This window comes from Pinus tabuliformis, chromosome 7, assembly GCF_031772625.1.
Source record: "Pinus tabuliformis cultivar Carrire ecotype Pingquan chromosome 7, CPIR1, whole genome shotgun sequence".
Lineage (NCBI taxonomy): Eukaryota > Viridiplantae > Streptophyta > Pinopsida > Pinales > Pinaceae > Pinus > Pinus tabuliformis.
In genome coordinates, this window is record NC_142293.1 from 1,412,222,691 (window position 1) to 1,412,242,076 (window position 19,386).

General features: G+C 36.8%; 1 protein-coding gene across 3 annotated transcripts in view; it reads left to right on the forward strand.

Annotated features, from left to right (window-relative positions):
- Positions 1-15,735, forward strand: part of ATS1 (phospholipid/glycerol acyltransferase family protein) — a 249,514-nt gene extending 233,779 nt beyond the window's left edge. The window contains exon 12 of one of the 3 annotated variants that reach the window (XM_089459840.1): positions 15,322-15,735. In XM_089459840.1, the coding sequence (XP_089315966.1) occupies positions 15,322-15,444 (123 nt within the window). In that variant the 3' untranslated portion in view covers positions 15,445-15,735. Of the gene's footprint in view, positions 1-14,423; positions 14,957-15,113; positions 15,147-15,321 lie in introns of those variants that run through there. The other 2 variants (XM_089459841.1, XM_089459839.1) reach the window with 2 other exon arrangements.
- Positions 15,736-19,386: the final 3,651 nt, after the last annotated feature.

A 19,386-nucleotide genomic window follows, 5' to 3' on the forward strand; every position in this document is an offset into this window, starting at 1 on the left:
AAGTAGGTTTATCTCAACTTGACACACATTTTTTCTTCTTGGACATAAAATTTCGCTACTTTAGAATTTAGTGTTGGTAAATCAATGCTAGTAGAATTAGGGTTAGATTTCTCTTTCTTGATAATTACTTGTGAATTATGTTGCCTTCTTTTACTTATTTGTTATATTATATTTCATAAAGCAATTACCAAATTATGTGTATGAAGATAAAAAAAACACAAGACACAAGATGTGGGCACTTTGTCAGGGAAAAACCCTTATCTAGGGGAAAATCCAGTCAAAATCTCTTCCTTCAATAATTTCCTTGAGACTCTTCAACTTAGACATAGACCTCCTCCAACAACCAAGTCAACCTCCTCTTCCAGCAACTTCAACCTAGAATTTCGACCTTGAAGCAACAACACTTTGACCCAGCGGATGGCAGTAGCAACAATAATTTTGACTATACAAGAAAACCTTTGATCTCCTAGAGAAACCCAAACGAGAGAGAGAGAGAGAGAGAGAGAGAGAGATAGCCCAAAACTTCGATTTTCTCTTTTCCTTCCACTTTCTCCAACTTCGCACTTCTTCTAGCCTCCTCTTCCTTCTTCACACCTTTCCACCTCTTTCTTTTGGATATCGAACTTTTGAGTGAGTGAGGGAGTGCTCCAAATGAATTTGATCTCCTTGTATATAAGCTTGAGGTGAGGTCGAATTTCCTTGTTTGAGGCCGACTTGATCTTCTTGAGGTCGACTTGGTGTGGAGGTGTCAACTACCTAATTTGACTGAATAATAAATATTTTTACATGATTCAAGAAGGGTCTCTTTGAATGGACAATGACTCTAATAACTCAAAATAAAGCCTAGAAGTCCGCAATGGGATTTTGACCTAAAACATGATGACCCAAGCATGAAACCCATGCTTTAATAAGTCATTGTGATAATAATAAAAAAATCTTTTTTCATTCTTTTGACAAGTACATTACATAGTGACTCAAATACTTTTATGAAGATTGAACCTAGTTACATTTTCAACACTCCCTCTTAACTAGGGAGGTATTCATAATAACATATACAAGTACAAGGAAGATCTCAAACCATATGAACTATGAAGAGTTTAGGTAAAGCAATGCCATGGACTAGATTCCTGACTAGGGAAATCTATCCAAGGTCCTCCAACAGTTAGGCACTTTCAATGCCATGGACTAGATTCTTGACCAGACGAGGGCAATCTATCCAGGTGGGACTAATGTTGGAAGAATCACCGCACCTCTATGGAATCCGTAATTTCCACCCTGGGGATCCTAGTTACTGGTTTGGAACATTTACCAACACCTGCGGGTTTTGGTGTAACGGAAAATCTCTTCATGGTATTAGAGCCTGGACCCAGGTTCGATTCCCCTGAGTTGTGTTTGGGGGGGGGGGGTGTTGGAAGAATCACCGCACCTCTATGGAATCCGTAATTTCCACCTTGGGGATCCTAGTTACTGGTTTGGAACGTTTACCAACACCTACGGGAAACAACAAGTTTCTAATAAGAAACTGCTAATAAGATCATAGACAATCTTATCTACATAAATGAGCATTAAACACTAAAAATAACATTATTCTAATAACTAAGATGGACTAAATCTTTTAGCCTCTCTAGGTACCATCAGGGTTACTTGCTAACCACCAACCCAAGGATCTAGGTGCGTATCCGAGGTCAGAGCTCCATGACCAACACGACCCTCCCTACTTCGAGAACTAGACATCGACACATAGTGTCGGGCGGATGTCCTCCCAGGCAATGTGTCTCACACAAAGCCTCGACAAGTCATTAGCAATATCAACTAAACCAAGCATACTTCTAAAGATATTCAAACTTCCTATTAGGAAGAGACTTTGTTAGTATATCAGCTACCTGATCATCTGTCAGGACATACTGTAGCTTCACGATCACATCCTGCACCAAGTTCCTAATATAGTGGAACTTATTGTTGATATATTTCGTCCTAGCATGAAATAAAGGATCTCCAAACATCTTGATGCAACTTTGGTTATCATAGTTTATCATAGTAGGATCTAGAGTCTTCTCGAACAAATCTGTCAGAAGCTTCCTCAACCATACAACCTCCTTTCCTATTTCACACGCAGCCACATATTCTGCTTCAGCACTACTCAAAGCAACGAGATCTTGCTTTCTACCCATCCATGTGATCATGGAAGATCCCAAACTAAAGCATCCACCTGTAGTGCTTCTTCCATCGGTCTTACTACCACCCCAATCAGAATCTGTGAAGCCAATCAGTGTGACTTCCTTGCTATTGTAGTTTATGTTGAGAAATATAAGGCATAGCAATTAAGTGATTTCTCTTCTATTAGTAACTGCTTGTGAGTGCTTTTTACTTCTTTAGATTAGAACCTTCTTTTACTTAAGTTGTTAGTGTTCTTTTTCATCAAACAAATACCAATGCATAAACCATAAAGAGACAAGAGACACAAAATATAGGCTATCAGCGAGGGCCAAAAACTCTCACTCTTGAGAGGAAAACCCAAACAAATTCTTCTTCTTATAGAGATTCCATTTGACAAATACCAAGACCAAGACCCTTGACCTATTTACCACTCCAAGACCAAGTCACAAAGGCTTCCTCATTTAACTTAAACAAACAGTGAGATACAAAGAAACATTAAACGAACAACAAATGCTCAATACACAACAAAAATGAGAACCAGCTGAGCCATTTTATTAATGGAGTGGAGCAAGTACAATAGTGCAGAAAATGCACCCGAGCTTGCATCAAGGGCAAGCTTGACAAAGCCCAGGTGTCAAACAATAATCTCAATGCTGGAAAGAACTGCTCCTCTAATGCTCTGCGCCATCTCCTAGTAACTGCAACTGCTGGTTGGAAAGGAGCTGCAAGAAACCTTGCCTCCGGTGATCGGAAAGTGATGAAACTTTAGCCACAAACTCCTTGGCCAAAACCCACAATAACCCAAAAATGCTTTGGCCTGATTTGAACTTCCCAAAATTGACCCCCAAAGGCACTGTGCAATCCCCAACAATTCTACACTGTCTACTGCAAAGATACATTTGAAAAACCCACCTCCGGTGCTCAGAAAATTTTGAAACTTTATATTTGTGATCCTCGTTAAAAACCCAAAAAAACCCAGAAATGGTTTGGCCTCCAAACAACTCCAGAAATACGGCTTGCAAGGAATGACCACAAAGTCCTCCTCCAAGCTCTAAAATGGAAGCAAACACCACTCCAAATATCTCCTCTAACCTCAACGGCAAAGCTCAGCCTCAAGCACTGATACTCTTCCCACCAAATGAGCTCCCACACACTACCTCTGTGCTGGCCCAGGTAGTGCGAAAGTCACACTACAGAGCTAGAAGCTCAATCAGCTCCCAAACTCTCCCAAATGTTGACAATCCTCCCTAGCCTCCTCTCTGGAAAATCTCATATCAAATCTCCACTACTAAGCACCACTAATGAACTCGGTCTCCTCTCCACTGTGTCTCCTAGTAATACGCACAACTTGGAAGGGAATGCTACTGCTGGGAATCACAATGTGATCCTCCTCCTGAAGAAATGATGAAAACCTTCCTAGGGTGGCACTCAAAGTCCCTCGAAGAAAGGGTGAGCTCTTCGCCTGAAAAATTCGTGCTAAACAACCAGTGACTCGATTAAGCAACTCGAGCAACCAAAGAGAAATCAATATACTTCAATAAGATGAATGAAATGAGGGGAGCGATCTTCCTTATATAGATTTCGTGGAGCACTTTTCCCTCCAATTTTACCTCCATCGTGGGCCCTCACTTAACCACCTACATGCAAAACTTAACCACCTTCATGAAAACCGAACTAGGAAGTGCGTCTTTCCCTAGTGTGGGTGGCCCCCACGTGTAATTTAACCACAACAAAATAACTTCTTCTAAGCCTAATCTCCTAATAAAAGTTGAATGGGCCTCATCACCTCCAAAATCGGCCCCAAAATGTAGAAATTAATCTTGTTCCAATATAATTTAGGAAGGGACATTACAGTCTCACACACAAAGCCTCGACAAGTCATTAGCAATATCAACTAAACCAAGCATGCTTTTAAAATATTCAAACTTCTTATTAGGAAGAGACTTTGTTAGTATATTAGCTACCTGATCTTCTGTTGGGACATACTGTCGCTTCATGATCACATCCTGCACCAAGTTCCTAATACAATGGAACTTATTGTTGATATGTTTCATCTTAGCATGAAATACAGGATCTCCAGACATCTTGATGCAACTTTGATTATCACAGTTTAGCATAGTAGGATCTAGAGTCTTCTCGAACAAATCTGTTAGAAGCTTCCTCAAGCATACAACCTCCTTTCCTATTTCACATGCAACCACATATTTTGCTTTAGCACTACTCAAAGCAACAAGATCTTTCTTTCTACTCATCCATGAGATCATGGAAGATCCTAAACTAAAGCATCCACCTGTAGTGCTTCTCTTCCATCGGTCTTACTACCACCCCAATCAGAATCTGTGAAGCCAATCAGCTTGACTTCCTTGCTATTGTACTTTATGTTGAGAAATCTAAGGCATAGCAATTAAGTGATTTCTCTTCTATTAGTAACTGCTTGTGAGTGTTTTTTACTTCTTTAGATTATAATCTTCTTTTACTTAAGTGGTTAGTGTTCTTCTTCATCAAACAACTACCAATGCATAAACCATAAAGAGACAAGAGACACAAAATATAGGCTATCAGCTAGGGCCAAAAACTCTCACTCTTGAGAGGAAAACCCAAATAAATTCTTCTTCTTATAGAGATTCCATTTGACGAATACCAAGACCAAGACCCTTGACCTATTTGCCACTCCAAGACCAAGTCACAAAGGCTTCCTTGTTTAACTTATGCTTCCTTGAGTCAATGATAGTCAAACTCCTTCCTCCTCCCACCTTCCTTAGCTAATCTTCATATTTTGGCCCTTAGATCAAATCTGCTCCTTTCGCCCTCCTTTAGAAACCCTAGTTGCAGTACTTGACCTCGTTTTATATCTTGATCTCCTTCGCTTGGATAGAAGAACGTTCTACTACAACTCGCCCTGATGATTTTCTTCCTTCCTTCCTTAATTCAAACACAACTGTAACAATTCAACTTCCTTTTACTGTAGACTGTACTCCTCTTCTTCGCATGTGTGGGAGGAATTATCCAAAATAGGTCCAAGATATTGTGGCTACTCTTCCTCCACTTCTTCGCTAGAATATAGGTTGCTTCCTTCTCACTTATATATTTCAGATGCTTGTTATACTCTCCTTCAAGTGAGGCTGAGAACCTCTATATATAGTGGTTAGTCCATGCATAATAGGTCGACATTACTTCAAGACTAGGCTGACATTACTTTCTAGAGCCATCTTCATTTCCTTTTGTAGGCTGACTTGGAGGAGGACTTGTGACAAGTCTTGGAGGGCTAATTATACTTATCTAATGACTCATACAAAATGTAACATGCCCAAGAAGGGTCCTTCATACATGACATAGACTCAAATTGACTTTTATGACTAGATGACAAAACCTAAAGGCTCACAATGGGAGCCATCACTAAAATAAAATTCCTTGCTCATGAAACCCATGAGACAAGAATTACAATAATAATTTTATTTTTCTTCTTTTCATCAATTACATAAAATCACAATTATACATGTCATTATGAAGACCGAACCTAGTTACACTTTTCAACACTCCCTCTTAACTAGGGAGGTATTCATAATGAAACTTGGTCATTCTCAATATGAAGAATTTCTCAAGAGAAGAGTCAGATTTGTAACCCATCTGTATAGCATCATATCAACCAACATTCTCACACAACAAGGCCTTGGCTAACAACTTTATCTCTTCACGAGATTTGAGCACAACGTTGGTGAGACCAATGATGTATAGACACCCTCATCATTGTTTCTCTTGGAACATACCCCACGTAGGCTCTCAGGGTGTGTTCCACCAGGATTTCTAGTCCTCAAAGAATATTGGTCCTCAATGACTACTCTTATCTTGGATGCCCTAATACATCCTCAAAGAGCATCGGGTCCCAGATGTTTACCCAATCGTCCATTATGTTTTCCCAAGCGAAGACAAGAATGATGTGTCTATCTCTCCCTCTTAATCAGGGAGGACATATCTATTCCAATAAAGGAATGTACTCATTCCTACAGAAGGAATGTACCTAAGCTCCCTCTTGGCTTAGGAATTTCCCAGTTTCTTCCAAGTAAGAAACTTGTTTTCAGGCTCCCTCTTAATTAGGGACCTACAATAGTTCCTTAGGTGGAGATGATGGGACAACCAATTGCTTGAAGAACTCCTCTTCATGATGTCATGAACTTCTTTTCGTTATCTAGGAGTCTTCATGTTTGGGACTTCTACATAGGGTATTGACATCCATGAGTTAGCCATGTCATCATCGGAAAGTGATCCATGAGTCCATATTTGCCCTTCTTTCATGCGATGCTTCTTTCTTCATGCCATGTTTACTTAAGGATTTTTCATCCTACTACATGTGCATCGGTGGTGGAAGACATCCATAGATCTTCCCTTGGCAACCTTGCATAGACCCATCTAGATATTTGTTCAGAAATAAGGGAATGAACATTAAAATCAACATTACTTTTGTGATGATCTTTCATCACGACATCTTCTAGTAGCACCCTGCATACATATGGAGTCTGGACACATCTCCCAAAGACATATATTTTCAAGGGTCTCTTTCTTTTTTAGACTCTATCAGAGTCTTTATATCTTCCATGGAGATATTCTAGTCAAATCTTCTTGGTCTTTGGATGTTGATTGCCTTCTTCCATGGTTGCATATCCCATGATCTATTCGTCCCTTTTTTCACACATTTAAGTCCCAAGAGCTTCCAATCAGAGTTTCTCAATTGTAGTCAACCACCTCATACTTCATATGAGGACATATTATGTTGACTTCATCTAGTGAATGTGTGACCCATACATTTCTGCATTCCTTTAAAGGAGGAGATCCTTTCTTTGATTATGCTCTCAAGATAGAGCATTGATCCATGTTACCTACAACCATATGACATGACTGCAACAATATCAAATGTAAGCACACATACCTCATTTTTCCTTTGGGTCATCCAGACTTCCTGCAGTAGCTTCCTTGATTGAAAGAGCTTCAATCCCTTGATTTGCTTCACTTTTATGTCATCATAGCATCATCCCATGAATTCCACACATTTGGAATTCCGAATTCTTGATGAAACACTTTCTTCTCATGATCGATGAACCTTTCAATGAAGATTGCATCAGAAAATATTGAGAATCTAAAGTATCCCCATTAGCAAATGTTTCCTTTTGACAGATGTATGATGAACCTTGAACTAGATGACTTTGCCACTTATGTTTCCAATGAGATTCCCAAGAGCTATATCCTTGACTTCCATAGATTCTAACCATCTTTCATGCTCCTCTATGATGATGTCCCGAGCTCTTGCTTCCAATGCTTCTATGATGCCTTGATGCATCCATTTAGTGAATCATGATAGCCATATCTTACAATAGAAGACTTAGGAATTTAAAAAGAGCTTAGGTGAGGAAGAGTATCTCGGTCATAGTAGAGATCTCTTACTTCCTCTATCTTGGATTTCTTCTTTTTAGGTTCCTCTACTTCTTCGGTGATATGAGCTTCTTCTCTTCCTCTTTTGTTATTGTCCTTCTTGATCTTAGGACAATCTCTTTTGTAGTGTCCATATTCTTGACACCCATATTATTGGATCTTAGCCATGTTCCTTTTCTTCTTCCGAGAATCAAACTTCCCAAATATTTCTTTTCTTCTTGTCATTGTAGCATTAACTTGATTTTTCTCAACCGCTACAACATCAGATTTGGCCTTTAGCCGAGATTCTTCAATCTTGCACAGTGACCATAGATCCTGGAATGGAGTAGCTTCTTTCTTCCCATAAGTACTTGAAGTCAAGTTACCCCACTCCTTTGGTAGTGCATTTAATACCACTATATTCATTTCTCTATCAGACATGACTTCTCCCAGATCTTGTAATTGATCTCGAATCTCAGATACCCTCATAAAGTATGAGGCTATTCCATCTTCCCTTGACATCTTCAGCTTGTAGAGCTCTTGCCTTAATGAGATGACTTCTCCAGCGATGCTTACGGAATACAACTCTACTAGTTTGTCATAGATTTCTTTTGAAGTTTTGAGTTTAGATACATATGGGATGAGGGGATCCTTGATGGATTCTATGAGAATCCTTTGAGCTCTAACTTCCCCTTTCATATACTTGGCAAGAGCTTGAACATCTTCCTTTGTCGGTTTAGCGATAAAACCTTTGACTAGTTCCATAACCTCATTTTCAATGAGATTCAGATCTATCCTTTTCTTCCATGCAAGATAGTTTGAAGCCCCAACCAGTTTGTTGTTTTCCTTGCAAAAAGACATTTTGACAAATTTAGATGTGGACATAAATATACTTAACTTGATATGATGCTCCTTCTTGCTGCTTCCTTGATGTTGTTGATGATATAGAGGATAGAAAAATTCTCCTTGATGAAGGTAGTTTTCTTCAAGAATGATCCTTGATCCCATAGGGAGTGAGATGACACCGCCTTTTGATCTAGCTTCCTTTGGATGAATAGTATTCAGAACACTTTAACTTGAGTAGATGTAGGGTTTTGGCCTTCTTTTCTTGATGGTGATCTCAATACTTCTTTGTAGACTTCTTTGATCTAGGGTTATGATGCTTTCTTTGGCTTCAAGATGATCTTTGCTTTGATGCCTTCCTTTTTATCCTTGAGTGTCCCTTGATAAGATGCCCTTCCTTGAGTTAGTCACCTTAGCTCTGATACCATGTTGAGAAATCTAGGGCATAGTAATTAAGTGATTTCTCTTCTATTAGTAACTGCTTGTAAGTGCTTTTTACTTCTTTAGATTAGGATCTTCTTTTACTTAAGTTATTAGTGTTTCTCTTCATCAAACAACTACCAATGCATAAACCATAAAGAGACAGGGGACACAAAATATAGGCTATCGGAGAACCTAGATACATCAGAGAGTCCACCAACTGACGATAGGAGGTAGGATCCACGAGACTTGAGTCAGAGCTCCTTAATTTCTTGAGATTGATGGTCATACGAGTAGTCATGGGCCTGGAGTCCATCATCCCAAATTTTTGCAACAACTCGATGATATACTTTCCTTGCCGCAAATATATCTCCCCAAGATTTTTTTATACTTCTAGACCTAGATAATAGTGCATCAGTCCTAGATCCTTCATCTCAAATTCGGCTGCCAATATCTTCTTGCATTCTTGTATCCTTCGCTCCACACCTGTAATGAATAGATCATCCACATATATTAGAATAATCACTGGCTCATTATCCACAATCTTGATGTAGAGATTTGGAACAACAGAACTCTTCACAAACCTAATTCTTAGAAGGTATGCATTAATTCTTTCATACCATGCCCTAGGAGCTTGCTTCAAACTATATAGGGCATTCTTGAGTCTACAAACATGAGTATCTTTTCTATTTATTTCCAAGCCTGCGGGTTGCTCAATGTATACTTCCTCATCAATGGTTCCATTCAGAAATGTTGTCTTCACATCCATTTAATGGATATTCCATCCCATTCTAGCAAGCAATGAAACCAAAAATCTAATGGTAGTATACCTAGCAGTGGGTGCAAAGGTTTCTTCCTAATCTATGGCTTCCTTTTGAGAGAAACCCCTTGGAACAAATCTAGCTTTGTATTTGTCTATACTTCCATCAATAATGTGCTTGATCTTGTACATCCATTTGGAGGTGACAACCGATTTGTCACCAGGTCTAGGAACGATTTCCCAAACCCCATTCTTCATGATGGATTGATATTCTTCCTGCATAACTTTCTTCCATACTTCTTGATGAGTAGCTTCTTCAAATGTAGATGGTTCGACTTCAATTAGTCTTTTCATATATGCAGCATATCCAGAATATCTTTTCGGCCTTTTTCTTTCTTTAAAAGTTTCTTTTGCAACTCCATGTCCTTCAGCATCTTCAAAAGTAGCTTTTAACAAATTTGGCCTCTTGTGTTCGATATGATCACAGGTTGAATAGGCTCACTTTGTCTTTCTTCTTCTTCTTGAATTGTAGATGGATTGTCAGGTTGTACTTCTTCTTCAAATATAGGTAGATCTTCATCTTTGTCATCAGAATCAATAGGAATGTCCTTGGATCTTTTGTAAGCATGATTTTCATCAAATATACTGTCCCTACTTACTTCAATGTGTCTCCCTTCCTTGATGTAGATTTTATATGCCTTTGAGGAGAGACTATAGTCAACGAAGATCCCTTTGATACTTGTAGAATCTAACTTCTTTCATTTGTCCTTTGGAATGTGGATATAGGCAGGACTCCCAAAGATTTGGAGATGGTCCATGCTCGGCTTCTTCCTTGTGATTGCTTCCTCAGGTTTCATATTTTCAAGAATTCTATGAGGACTTCTATTTTGAATATATACGACTATCATCGCTGCTTCTCCCCATAGAAATTTTGGTAAGTCTTGATCAAGGAGCATTGTTCGTATACCTTCTTCAATTGTCCTATTCTTTCTTTCGACCACTCTATTTTGTTCGAGATAGTAGGGAACAATAAGCTCCCTCTTAATTCCTGCTTCTTTACAATATGCAATCAATTCTTTAGAAGTGTATTCCCCACCATTGTCTGATCTCAAAGTCTTTATTTTTCTTTTGGTTAGGGTTTCCACCTCAGATCTAAACTCCTTGAATTTTTGAAATACTTCATCCTTTTTTTTGAGAAGGTAGAGTCATGTCTTTCTAAATTGATTATCAATGAATGTCACATAGTAAAGATGACCTCCAAGTGATTTGTTAGGCCTAGAACCACACACATCAGAATGAATGAGGTCTAATATTTCTTTAGACCTTGTTTCACTATTTGAAAATGGTTTCTTGTATGTTTTCCCAAAGAGCATCCCTTGCAAACTCCTTGACGATCTTCTTTGATATTGGGGATTCCATGAACTAGTTGATTAAGAGTGGAATGACCTTGTAGTGAAGATGACCATATCTTCTATGTCATAGCTTAATGGGATTGATTTCCATATGAACTAGGGCTTGAGGAGGTGGTGTAATGACTCTATATAAGCTTCCTTTATGAACTCCAATAACCCTAGCCTTTTCAATACTTTAATCTTTTCCCCAAATCAAAACCTTTCTATCAACAAAAGCAACTCTATCCCATTTATCTTCTAAGCAAGAAATTGAAAGCAAATTCTTTTTCAACCCTGAATTTTGTTGAGATTTAGTTTTGCTCCATTCTCTAGCTTCAAAGATGTTGATCTCAAGGCTCTAACAACATAGCTTTTGTTGTCTCCGAATTCCACTGCATGAGCAGATTCTCCCAATTCCACTGCATGAGAAGATAATTCCTTTGATAGAGTTTGAAGTTGTTTACTTTCCCTTGTCATATGCCTTGATGCTCCGCTGTCAATGATCCATGCATTATCATCATTAACTGAACCTATAAGTGCAGCTAAGAACCCTTGACTTTTGACCTTGTTGAATAAGTAGTAGAAAATCTTCTTGATCCAATTTCCTACAGTATTGAATCCATGCATTATCATCATTAACTGAACCTATAAGTGCAGCTAAGAACCCTTGACTTTTGACCTTGTTGAATAAGTAGTAGAAAATCTTCTTGATCCAATTTCCTACAGTATTGAATCCCGTTCTTATCATAGAGGGAGTAATCATTTCCTTTAAGCCAACAAAGTGATCTTCAATCTTCTTTGACCTTAGCTTCGATACCATGTTGAGAAATCAATGCTAGTAGAATTAGGGTTAGATTTCTCTTTCTTGATAATTACTTGTGAATTATGTTGGCTTCCTTTACTTATTTGTTATATTATCTTTCATCAATCAATTAACAAATTATGTATGAAGATCACAAGACACAAGATGTAGGCACTCTGCCAGGGCAAAACCCCTATCTAGGGGAAAACCCAGTGAAAATCTCTTCCTTCAATAGTTTTCTTGAGACTCTTCAACCTAGACATAAACCTCCTCCAACCACCAAGTCAAACTCCACTTCCAACAACTTCGACCCAAAATTTCGACCTTGAAGTGGTAGCACTTCGACCCAGCGGATAGCAGCAACAACTTTGACTATACAAGAAGACCTTCGATCTCCTAGGGAAACCCAAATGAGAGAGAGATAGCCCAAAACTTTGATTTCCAGCTCTTTCTTTTGGATATCGAACTTGTGAGTGAGTGAGAGAGTGCTCCAAATAAATTCAATCTCCTTGTATATATACACTTGAGGTGAGGTTGAATTTTCCTTTTTGAGGCTGACTTGATCTTCTTGAGGCCGACTTGGTGTGGAGGTGTTAAATACCTAATTTGACTCAATAATAAATCTTTTTACATGATTCAAAAGCCCAAGAAGGGTTTCTTTAAATGGACGATTACTCCAATAACTCAGAATAAATCCTATAAGTCCTCAATGGGGACTTTGAACCATTGTTTTAAGATCTAGCCAGCTCACAATCGACTCGGCCGAGTTGGTCGGAGCCGGGAAAAAGAATTTCAACTCGGCAGAAAATTCGGTTCGATCGGCCGAGTTATCACTGACCCGACCGAGCCGAGTCAGTGATAACTTGGCTAACTCTGCTGGATTCGTAACTACTCGGCCAGGTAGTTGACAGTGGCTAGTGAACCATAAAAACATGCCTTTTTTTGTTTTATTTTATTTTATTTTATTTTTCTTAGTGTGGGGGACTTCAAAGGGGTTTATGAATTAGTTTGCTGGTCTTTGGGGTCCATTCCCCTTTCCTAAAACCTAGTATTTGATCATATTGCCCTACTAAGGCTATGCTATTTATGGTAATGTTAAATTTTTAAAGTAAAAGTGACATTCTCCTTAATCTTCATTTTCATCCTTTTACTTAAATTTTTAACATTACCATGAAATGACTCAGGATGTTTGAGGGTGGTTCCGGCCTCATTGGATTTCATATGGAGAAAGTAGAATTTTAGATTTCATTCAAAATCCAGCCGACTTATCGGTTTTTCAGGATTTTAGGATTGGGGGATTGCAATGTTTCCATTGAATTTTGTCATGTATTAAGGGTATGGAACTCGTATTTAATCAAGAGCACCAATCCCTCTATGTACCTTGATGTTAGTGACTTTGGTTGTCGAACTCCTCCAGGATTCGCTCCCAAACCGGGAGTTTCCGAAAATGTCGCTCCCGCTCTCGTTTTCGCTCCCGCTCCCCGCTTTCGCTCCCGCTCCCAATTAACGCTGAGCTAGATGATGTTGGCAACTCTAGCAGTAGCCAACAGTACTGGTCATAGACTTTTGTTGTAGAGACCATTTCTAGCCTCCTTGGTTATGTGTTTTTGTTTTGATCTCTATATCATCATCGTGTATGTATTGGACAGTGCAATGGGTGCCATTTTAATATAATAGATATATTCATGAGCCTACTTTGATCATATGTTGTCTTCTATCTATATTTTAACGCTGTGTGTTTGGAAACATGAATGAAAATCTTTAAAATTATGTGTTTTTATAAAAAAAAAATATCTAATATATTTTTTACAATGACCAAGTCATTGAAATCGAGCCAGCCGAGTTGATACCGAGTCAGAGTCGGAGTCGGAGTCAACCCTCGGCCGAGTCGGAGTTTTAAAACATTGCTTTGAACTGAAACATGATGACCCAAACATAAAACCCATACTTTAATAAGTCATTGTGATAATAATAAAAATTTTCTTTTTCATTCTTTTGACAAGTATATTACATAATGACTCAAATACATTTATGAAGACTGAATCTAGTTACATTTTCAACATTTAGCTGGACAAGTTAATTCATAGTTGTTGGTTGCAAACATTATTTGTTTGTTCTATTACCAAAGACAAGCTAATTAATGAACTTACCGACTTTTTACTTGTAAGGTGTCACTCCCAGTACATTTACTGCTAGTCCATACATACTGATGGAATGCATTGATGCGTGTCCTGAGCTGCCTTCCCGACCCATCGTAGCTATACATCTCTTGCATTTGCTTCTCTCTTGATTCTATTTTTTAATCGTCCTTTTATCTCTATGATTCCATATAATGAAATGATGTGGAAAAGTAGGAATTTGTTTTTGTAGATTTTGTCCTCGAAAGAAAATAAAAAAGTTGTCAGTTCAGATTTTAATCATGCCTACGTTCACTCATGGTTGGACATTTTTCCAGTAGACAAGCACCATGATTTTGATTCGAATTGAATAGTTTGTGTCGTTATGCATCTTAAGACTAATATTGGAAATTAACTTCTTTGAAGGTTGGGATTTTATTCGACATCTAGATTTGGTTTTGGTTTATTAGTTATCAGCTTTTAGCATGAACTTGCCATGGGATTGAGTGTTTTTTCATAATTTCTTTCAGGTAAAGGAAGCTTTCTCAAAAATTTTATATGATACAGTTGTTTTGCACTACAATGTTCTTAAATCTGCTATTTATGGGGGCAAGGCAACAGATGCCTCCAATTCTCTTGTAAGCCTCTCGCAACCATGGAAGCGGTTATCTTCGACTTCAAAGGTTGAAACCCTATAAGATTCTTTCCACCTGAACAGCTAAGCCACTCCCGAGTCCCCTCCTGTACCAGTTGTATTCTGTAAAATGTACACAATAAGTAAAATGAAATTTGTACAATAAACTACTTAGTGTAGGAACAGGTTCCAAGGGGAGTACAAGAACATGAGTGCGAAATGCCGTGGAGTCGGAGAGAAATGCCTGGCTTTATGGTGTTTTTTTTTCCTAGTGTACAAAAATACCAGTAGTGTATTCATTTACACTTGGTTCTATATCAGGGAAAATTCATTATTTTGAAAAATATCATAATTGACTTTCTTTACATTGTTTAGCGGTAAAGCTCTGATTTCCAGAATTCATAATAGCAGAAATCATTGTTATTTCAATTTGCAGTTAGCGTGCTTCACTTTATGACTATAGATGCTCAATTATTACAGAAATGATGATTTAGGAATTTTTCCAGGCCACAAATGTTTCCTACAGAGACATGCAATTTATATATTCAATTTGGAATATTTACATGATATCTGTTTGTATTTACAGATGTTTTCGGCAATATAGCCTTGGCAAATGCCGTTTCTGGATTTTGATAAGCTCTATGACCAATTTGCCCAGAAGTTAACGTTAACATTTAGTCCCCCTCTCTCGAATATAACCACCCAGCTTCTGTTCTGAGAGAGAATTAACATATTGTGATCTTATGCTTGCGATTTGCTTTATTTTGTCACAAATATTAATGCTGCTTGGTCAGGTACATGCATTGAATATGAAGATTAACCATGCCGACAGCTTGAAGCTGAAAAATGTCCCAACGCCAAACTTCTTATTTTATTATAGGGATCTCCTCCAATTGAACATGAAGATCGACATTTAATATAAGATATAATCTACGCATTTTGGTATTTCCTGGCCGCTAGTAACTACGCTAGTGCGGAAATACAATTCTTATGGTAATGTGTGACATTACAATGTTACTGCTACTTGATTATTTGCGTGCATTGCATTATAAGGTCAACGTATTCACAGTTTGGTACGGAAAATGTTCAGAAGACAAGCCTCTTCTTCGTCCATCTTGAACGCTTAACCTGTAGATACTAGCCCTTTTTCAGCTGGATGTTTGGAATGTATTGTTTTGTTCTTTTAGAAAGTGGACATTTAATCAGGATATTGGTCTTCCTTCTCTTTTCTGTTGGGAAATGGTGCAAGTTTCAATTTCAGCAATGGTCAATCTTACATTATAACCATTCTTAAGTTTTTTTAGTTTGGCTAAAGTAGACCTTGTATAGATGGAAAAACACCTAATTTGAGTTGTGCGTATACATATCCAACTATGTTTTGTAATTCATATTTTGTGATTATTTATTAAGTATTGTGAGGTTGGAATTTATCTCTCTAAAACACTAAACACTTGTTCTTGTTCTTTGGGTTCACGCTCTGTGATTGTGTTTTTTTTTTTTGTTTTTGTTTTACAGGATTTCTAGTTTTAATTTTTCTTTTTCCTTTTTTTATTTTTATTAGCTCAATCTTTGGGGTTTGAGTTACTTATATTTACTTATTTAATTTATTTTTTTTTCTTTTTCTTTTTTTTAATTTTATTAGTTCAGTCTTTGGGGTTTGAGTAAGTTATATTTACTTATTTGCTATTTTTTTGTTATGGATATGAACACCAATAATAGAGTGATTGTGGGATCCACTTATTCAATTCAATAATGGATTCAAAGTTTTTTGGTTAGATATCGCTTAAGGTTTATCGATTTTTTATTTTTATTTTTGGATAATCTTCTTTTATAGTTTTCAAGGGGTTTTATTCTTAAAGGGTCCACCTCATTTATTTTTGCTAATAGCATCACTTAAGGTTGCTTTGCGACTATACAGCTAAGGTTTTTGAATCATTTCTTTTTCTAAGGTTTCCTTAGGTTCAAACCAATGTTATAACACTTGGACTTGACAAAATATTGAAATAACTACGCCACACATCAAAACTTGTTGAAACTCTACAAATATAAACAAAGCTCAAAATATAGGAAATTTTATATAATGAAAATAATGACATTTTCATCCATAAAATATATAAGACAACAATTTATCCATAAAACAACATTGTATTATTTAATCAGATATGATAGTATAGAACCTTTCCATTAATATAGCTAGTTTACCAACAATATATGTTCTCTAGCGTAAATAAAAGGCAACCCTTTTGTAAATAAGGCTCATCTCTTTCCTAAATGTGACTTGTTATCACCGGGAAATTCCTTATCTGCAAAAAATCTAGTGGAGTCGAGATAGCTAAACGGAATACACAACTATCACCTTGTTTATTTTCTCACTTTGATGCTAGTGCATGCTAACTTCAAGAGGGTATCCCTGAGTGATTTAAGGTGTCCACTATTAAATCAACATTGCTAAGCAGTGCCAAAAGATAAAAAAATCATTGGTCAATTACGTATATTCTGTTAAAATCAATAAACATGAAAACAAATAGTAGGTTAAATCAATAGATGAACAAGATGCTGTGTTGTTTTTTTTGTAGAGAATCACTAATTAATTGTTGTTTTTATATTTTGTATATTTCTTATGTATTCAAAATGATGGAGTACACCAACTTCTTGTTTTGCAAAAAACTACAATATAAGTTATATCTTTTTATTTTTTACGAAAAAAATGAAAATGTTAAAGAATTCCCTAATCTATATGTCCTCAATCCTTAAAAATAAATGGAAATTGAGTAAATTGATTCATTTGTTTTGAATAACTAAAGTGACCAAGTGAGGACAACCTCTTCTTGTTTTGCAAAAACCAACACCAACAATACAAACTACATCTTTTTATTTTTTACGAAAAATGAAAGAAATGTTACAGAATTCCCTAATCTATATGTCCTCAACAGTGCAAAATAAATGGAAATTGAGTAAATTAAATACATTTGTTTTGAATGACTAAAGTAACCAAGTAAATTGAATGGTGCCTTATAAATTAAAAAAGTGAGTTGGGAAATTGAAAGTTATTTGATTCCTACTATTCAATTTTCTAAAAACATGCAATAAAAACAAGAGGTCACAAAATATTGAATCTATTAGACAGTTGAACACAAGTAGTGGTTTTGGAAAAGGTAGTTAACAAATTTTTATTGCCATGGATTGTAGGAAGAACAAATTCCTCAATGGGTTGGAACACACTAAACACAAGATCTTGGGAGAGCCAAAATTCCTCTACACCATATGGAATAAAAAATGATTACAAAAATGAACATGAGATTATTCAACCAACACCTACTCTCCACAACTAGATCTCAATCACAAACAATGATTTATGGAGAAAAGAAAAGCGTAAAAATATAAATCCAAATCTAGAATGCAACCAGATTAATTACCTAATAGCAACACTTGAAGATTAATCCCAACACCTAGCTCCAAAAATCTTTGGTGAATGAACTTCATGTAGCCTCCAGGAATTCACCCTTCTTAAGGTATTTGTGATAATTCGTCCACTAAAGGTGTACGAGTGTATGACCTAAAAAGGTCAAAGGCCAAGGCAAATTCTTCTAGGTAAATATAGCAAGTGTATTTATAGATTAGGAAGGATCCACATTTAGAATGTTATCCATGTTGAACATACTGAATATGTAAACTTTTAAGGAGAGCACATTCTTATAGGCATAAATAGATAAGTATTCCGAAGAATAAACTAAATCTAAATATGGTACGAGTGTGAGACTAAAAAAGATCTTAAGCCCCTATAATAGAAAGGAAACTAGGTTCAAGAATAATAGAGTTAAATAAGGTAATTCTCCTTAAGAAATGTCTATCATTCCAAGTCTTAAATATTAAAGACAAGCTTGCCTCATATGCTTATGAAGCTTTCTCAAGGAAGTGTGTTTTGGTCTTAACAATAATGACTGGCCCATGATTCAACAATTTTCTAAAATTGTAACCCACCACAAATTGAACTCAAGTGATGTGAAGTATAAAAATAATAGGAAAGACTCAATTATGGTGAATTTATTTTGGCCCAAGAATAGCAATAAGGAGAGCAACAAGGAGGTGTGAGGAAAATTCCTCCATAGATTTACCCCAAGTTGAAGTCAAAAGAAACTACAAGGCTCATGTGTCTCAAAGCTGCTAAAGCTTGCAGGAATACTTCATGTGGGACGCGCTAAGAAGCCCCTAAAAGTTGCCAAAATGGATTTAGACCCTAGAATTTCAAAGTCCTTGGAATGATTTGAAATGCAATGATGTTGTATGCCAAACTAGGCCCCCCAAAATATAACCATTGTTGCTAAAAATAAAATGCTTGGATAGACCAAAACTTCATTGTCTCAAAATTATGTAGATATTTGAACTATCAACAAATCTCCAATCTAGGTCCCCATAAATGTAATTACCCTTGCATTCAAACCAAATTTCGAAAGATATAATTTATTTTAAAATTATGAACTTTTCTTATTTGCCTTAAATTCAAACCACATGCCCATATTTATAACGGTTGCATAATATATGATTAGATCGAAAACAAGATGATTTTCATACATTTGAATCTTGAAATTAAGAAAGTGAAAAGGCATTGATTTGACCATACCCTTCTAGGGGTATTCGACCTTTGATGCATGTTGCACATGTTGCAATAAATCTAGATGTATGGGACCTTGCTATCATTGAGTCCCACTAATATGAGAGTATCAATCTACACTGCTTGCTCAAATTCCTATGACAGTATCCATGTCTATAAACTGCTTACTCAAGCCCCTATACAATTATCAACCATTTAATCAATAAAAACCTACGACCATGTGCCAAGTTTGAAATAATGCTCATGA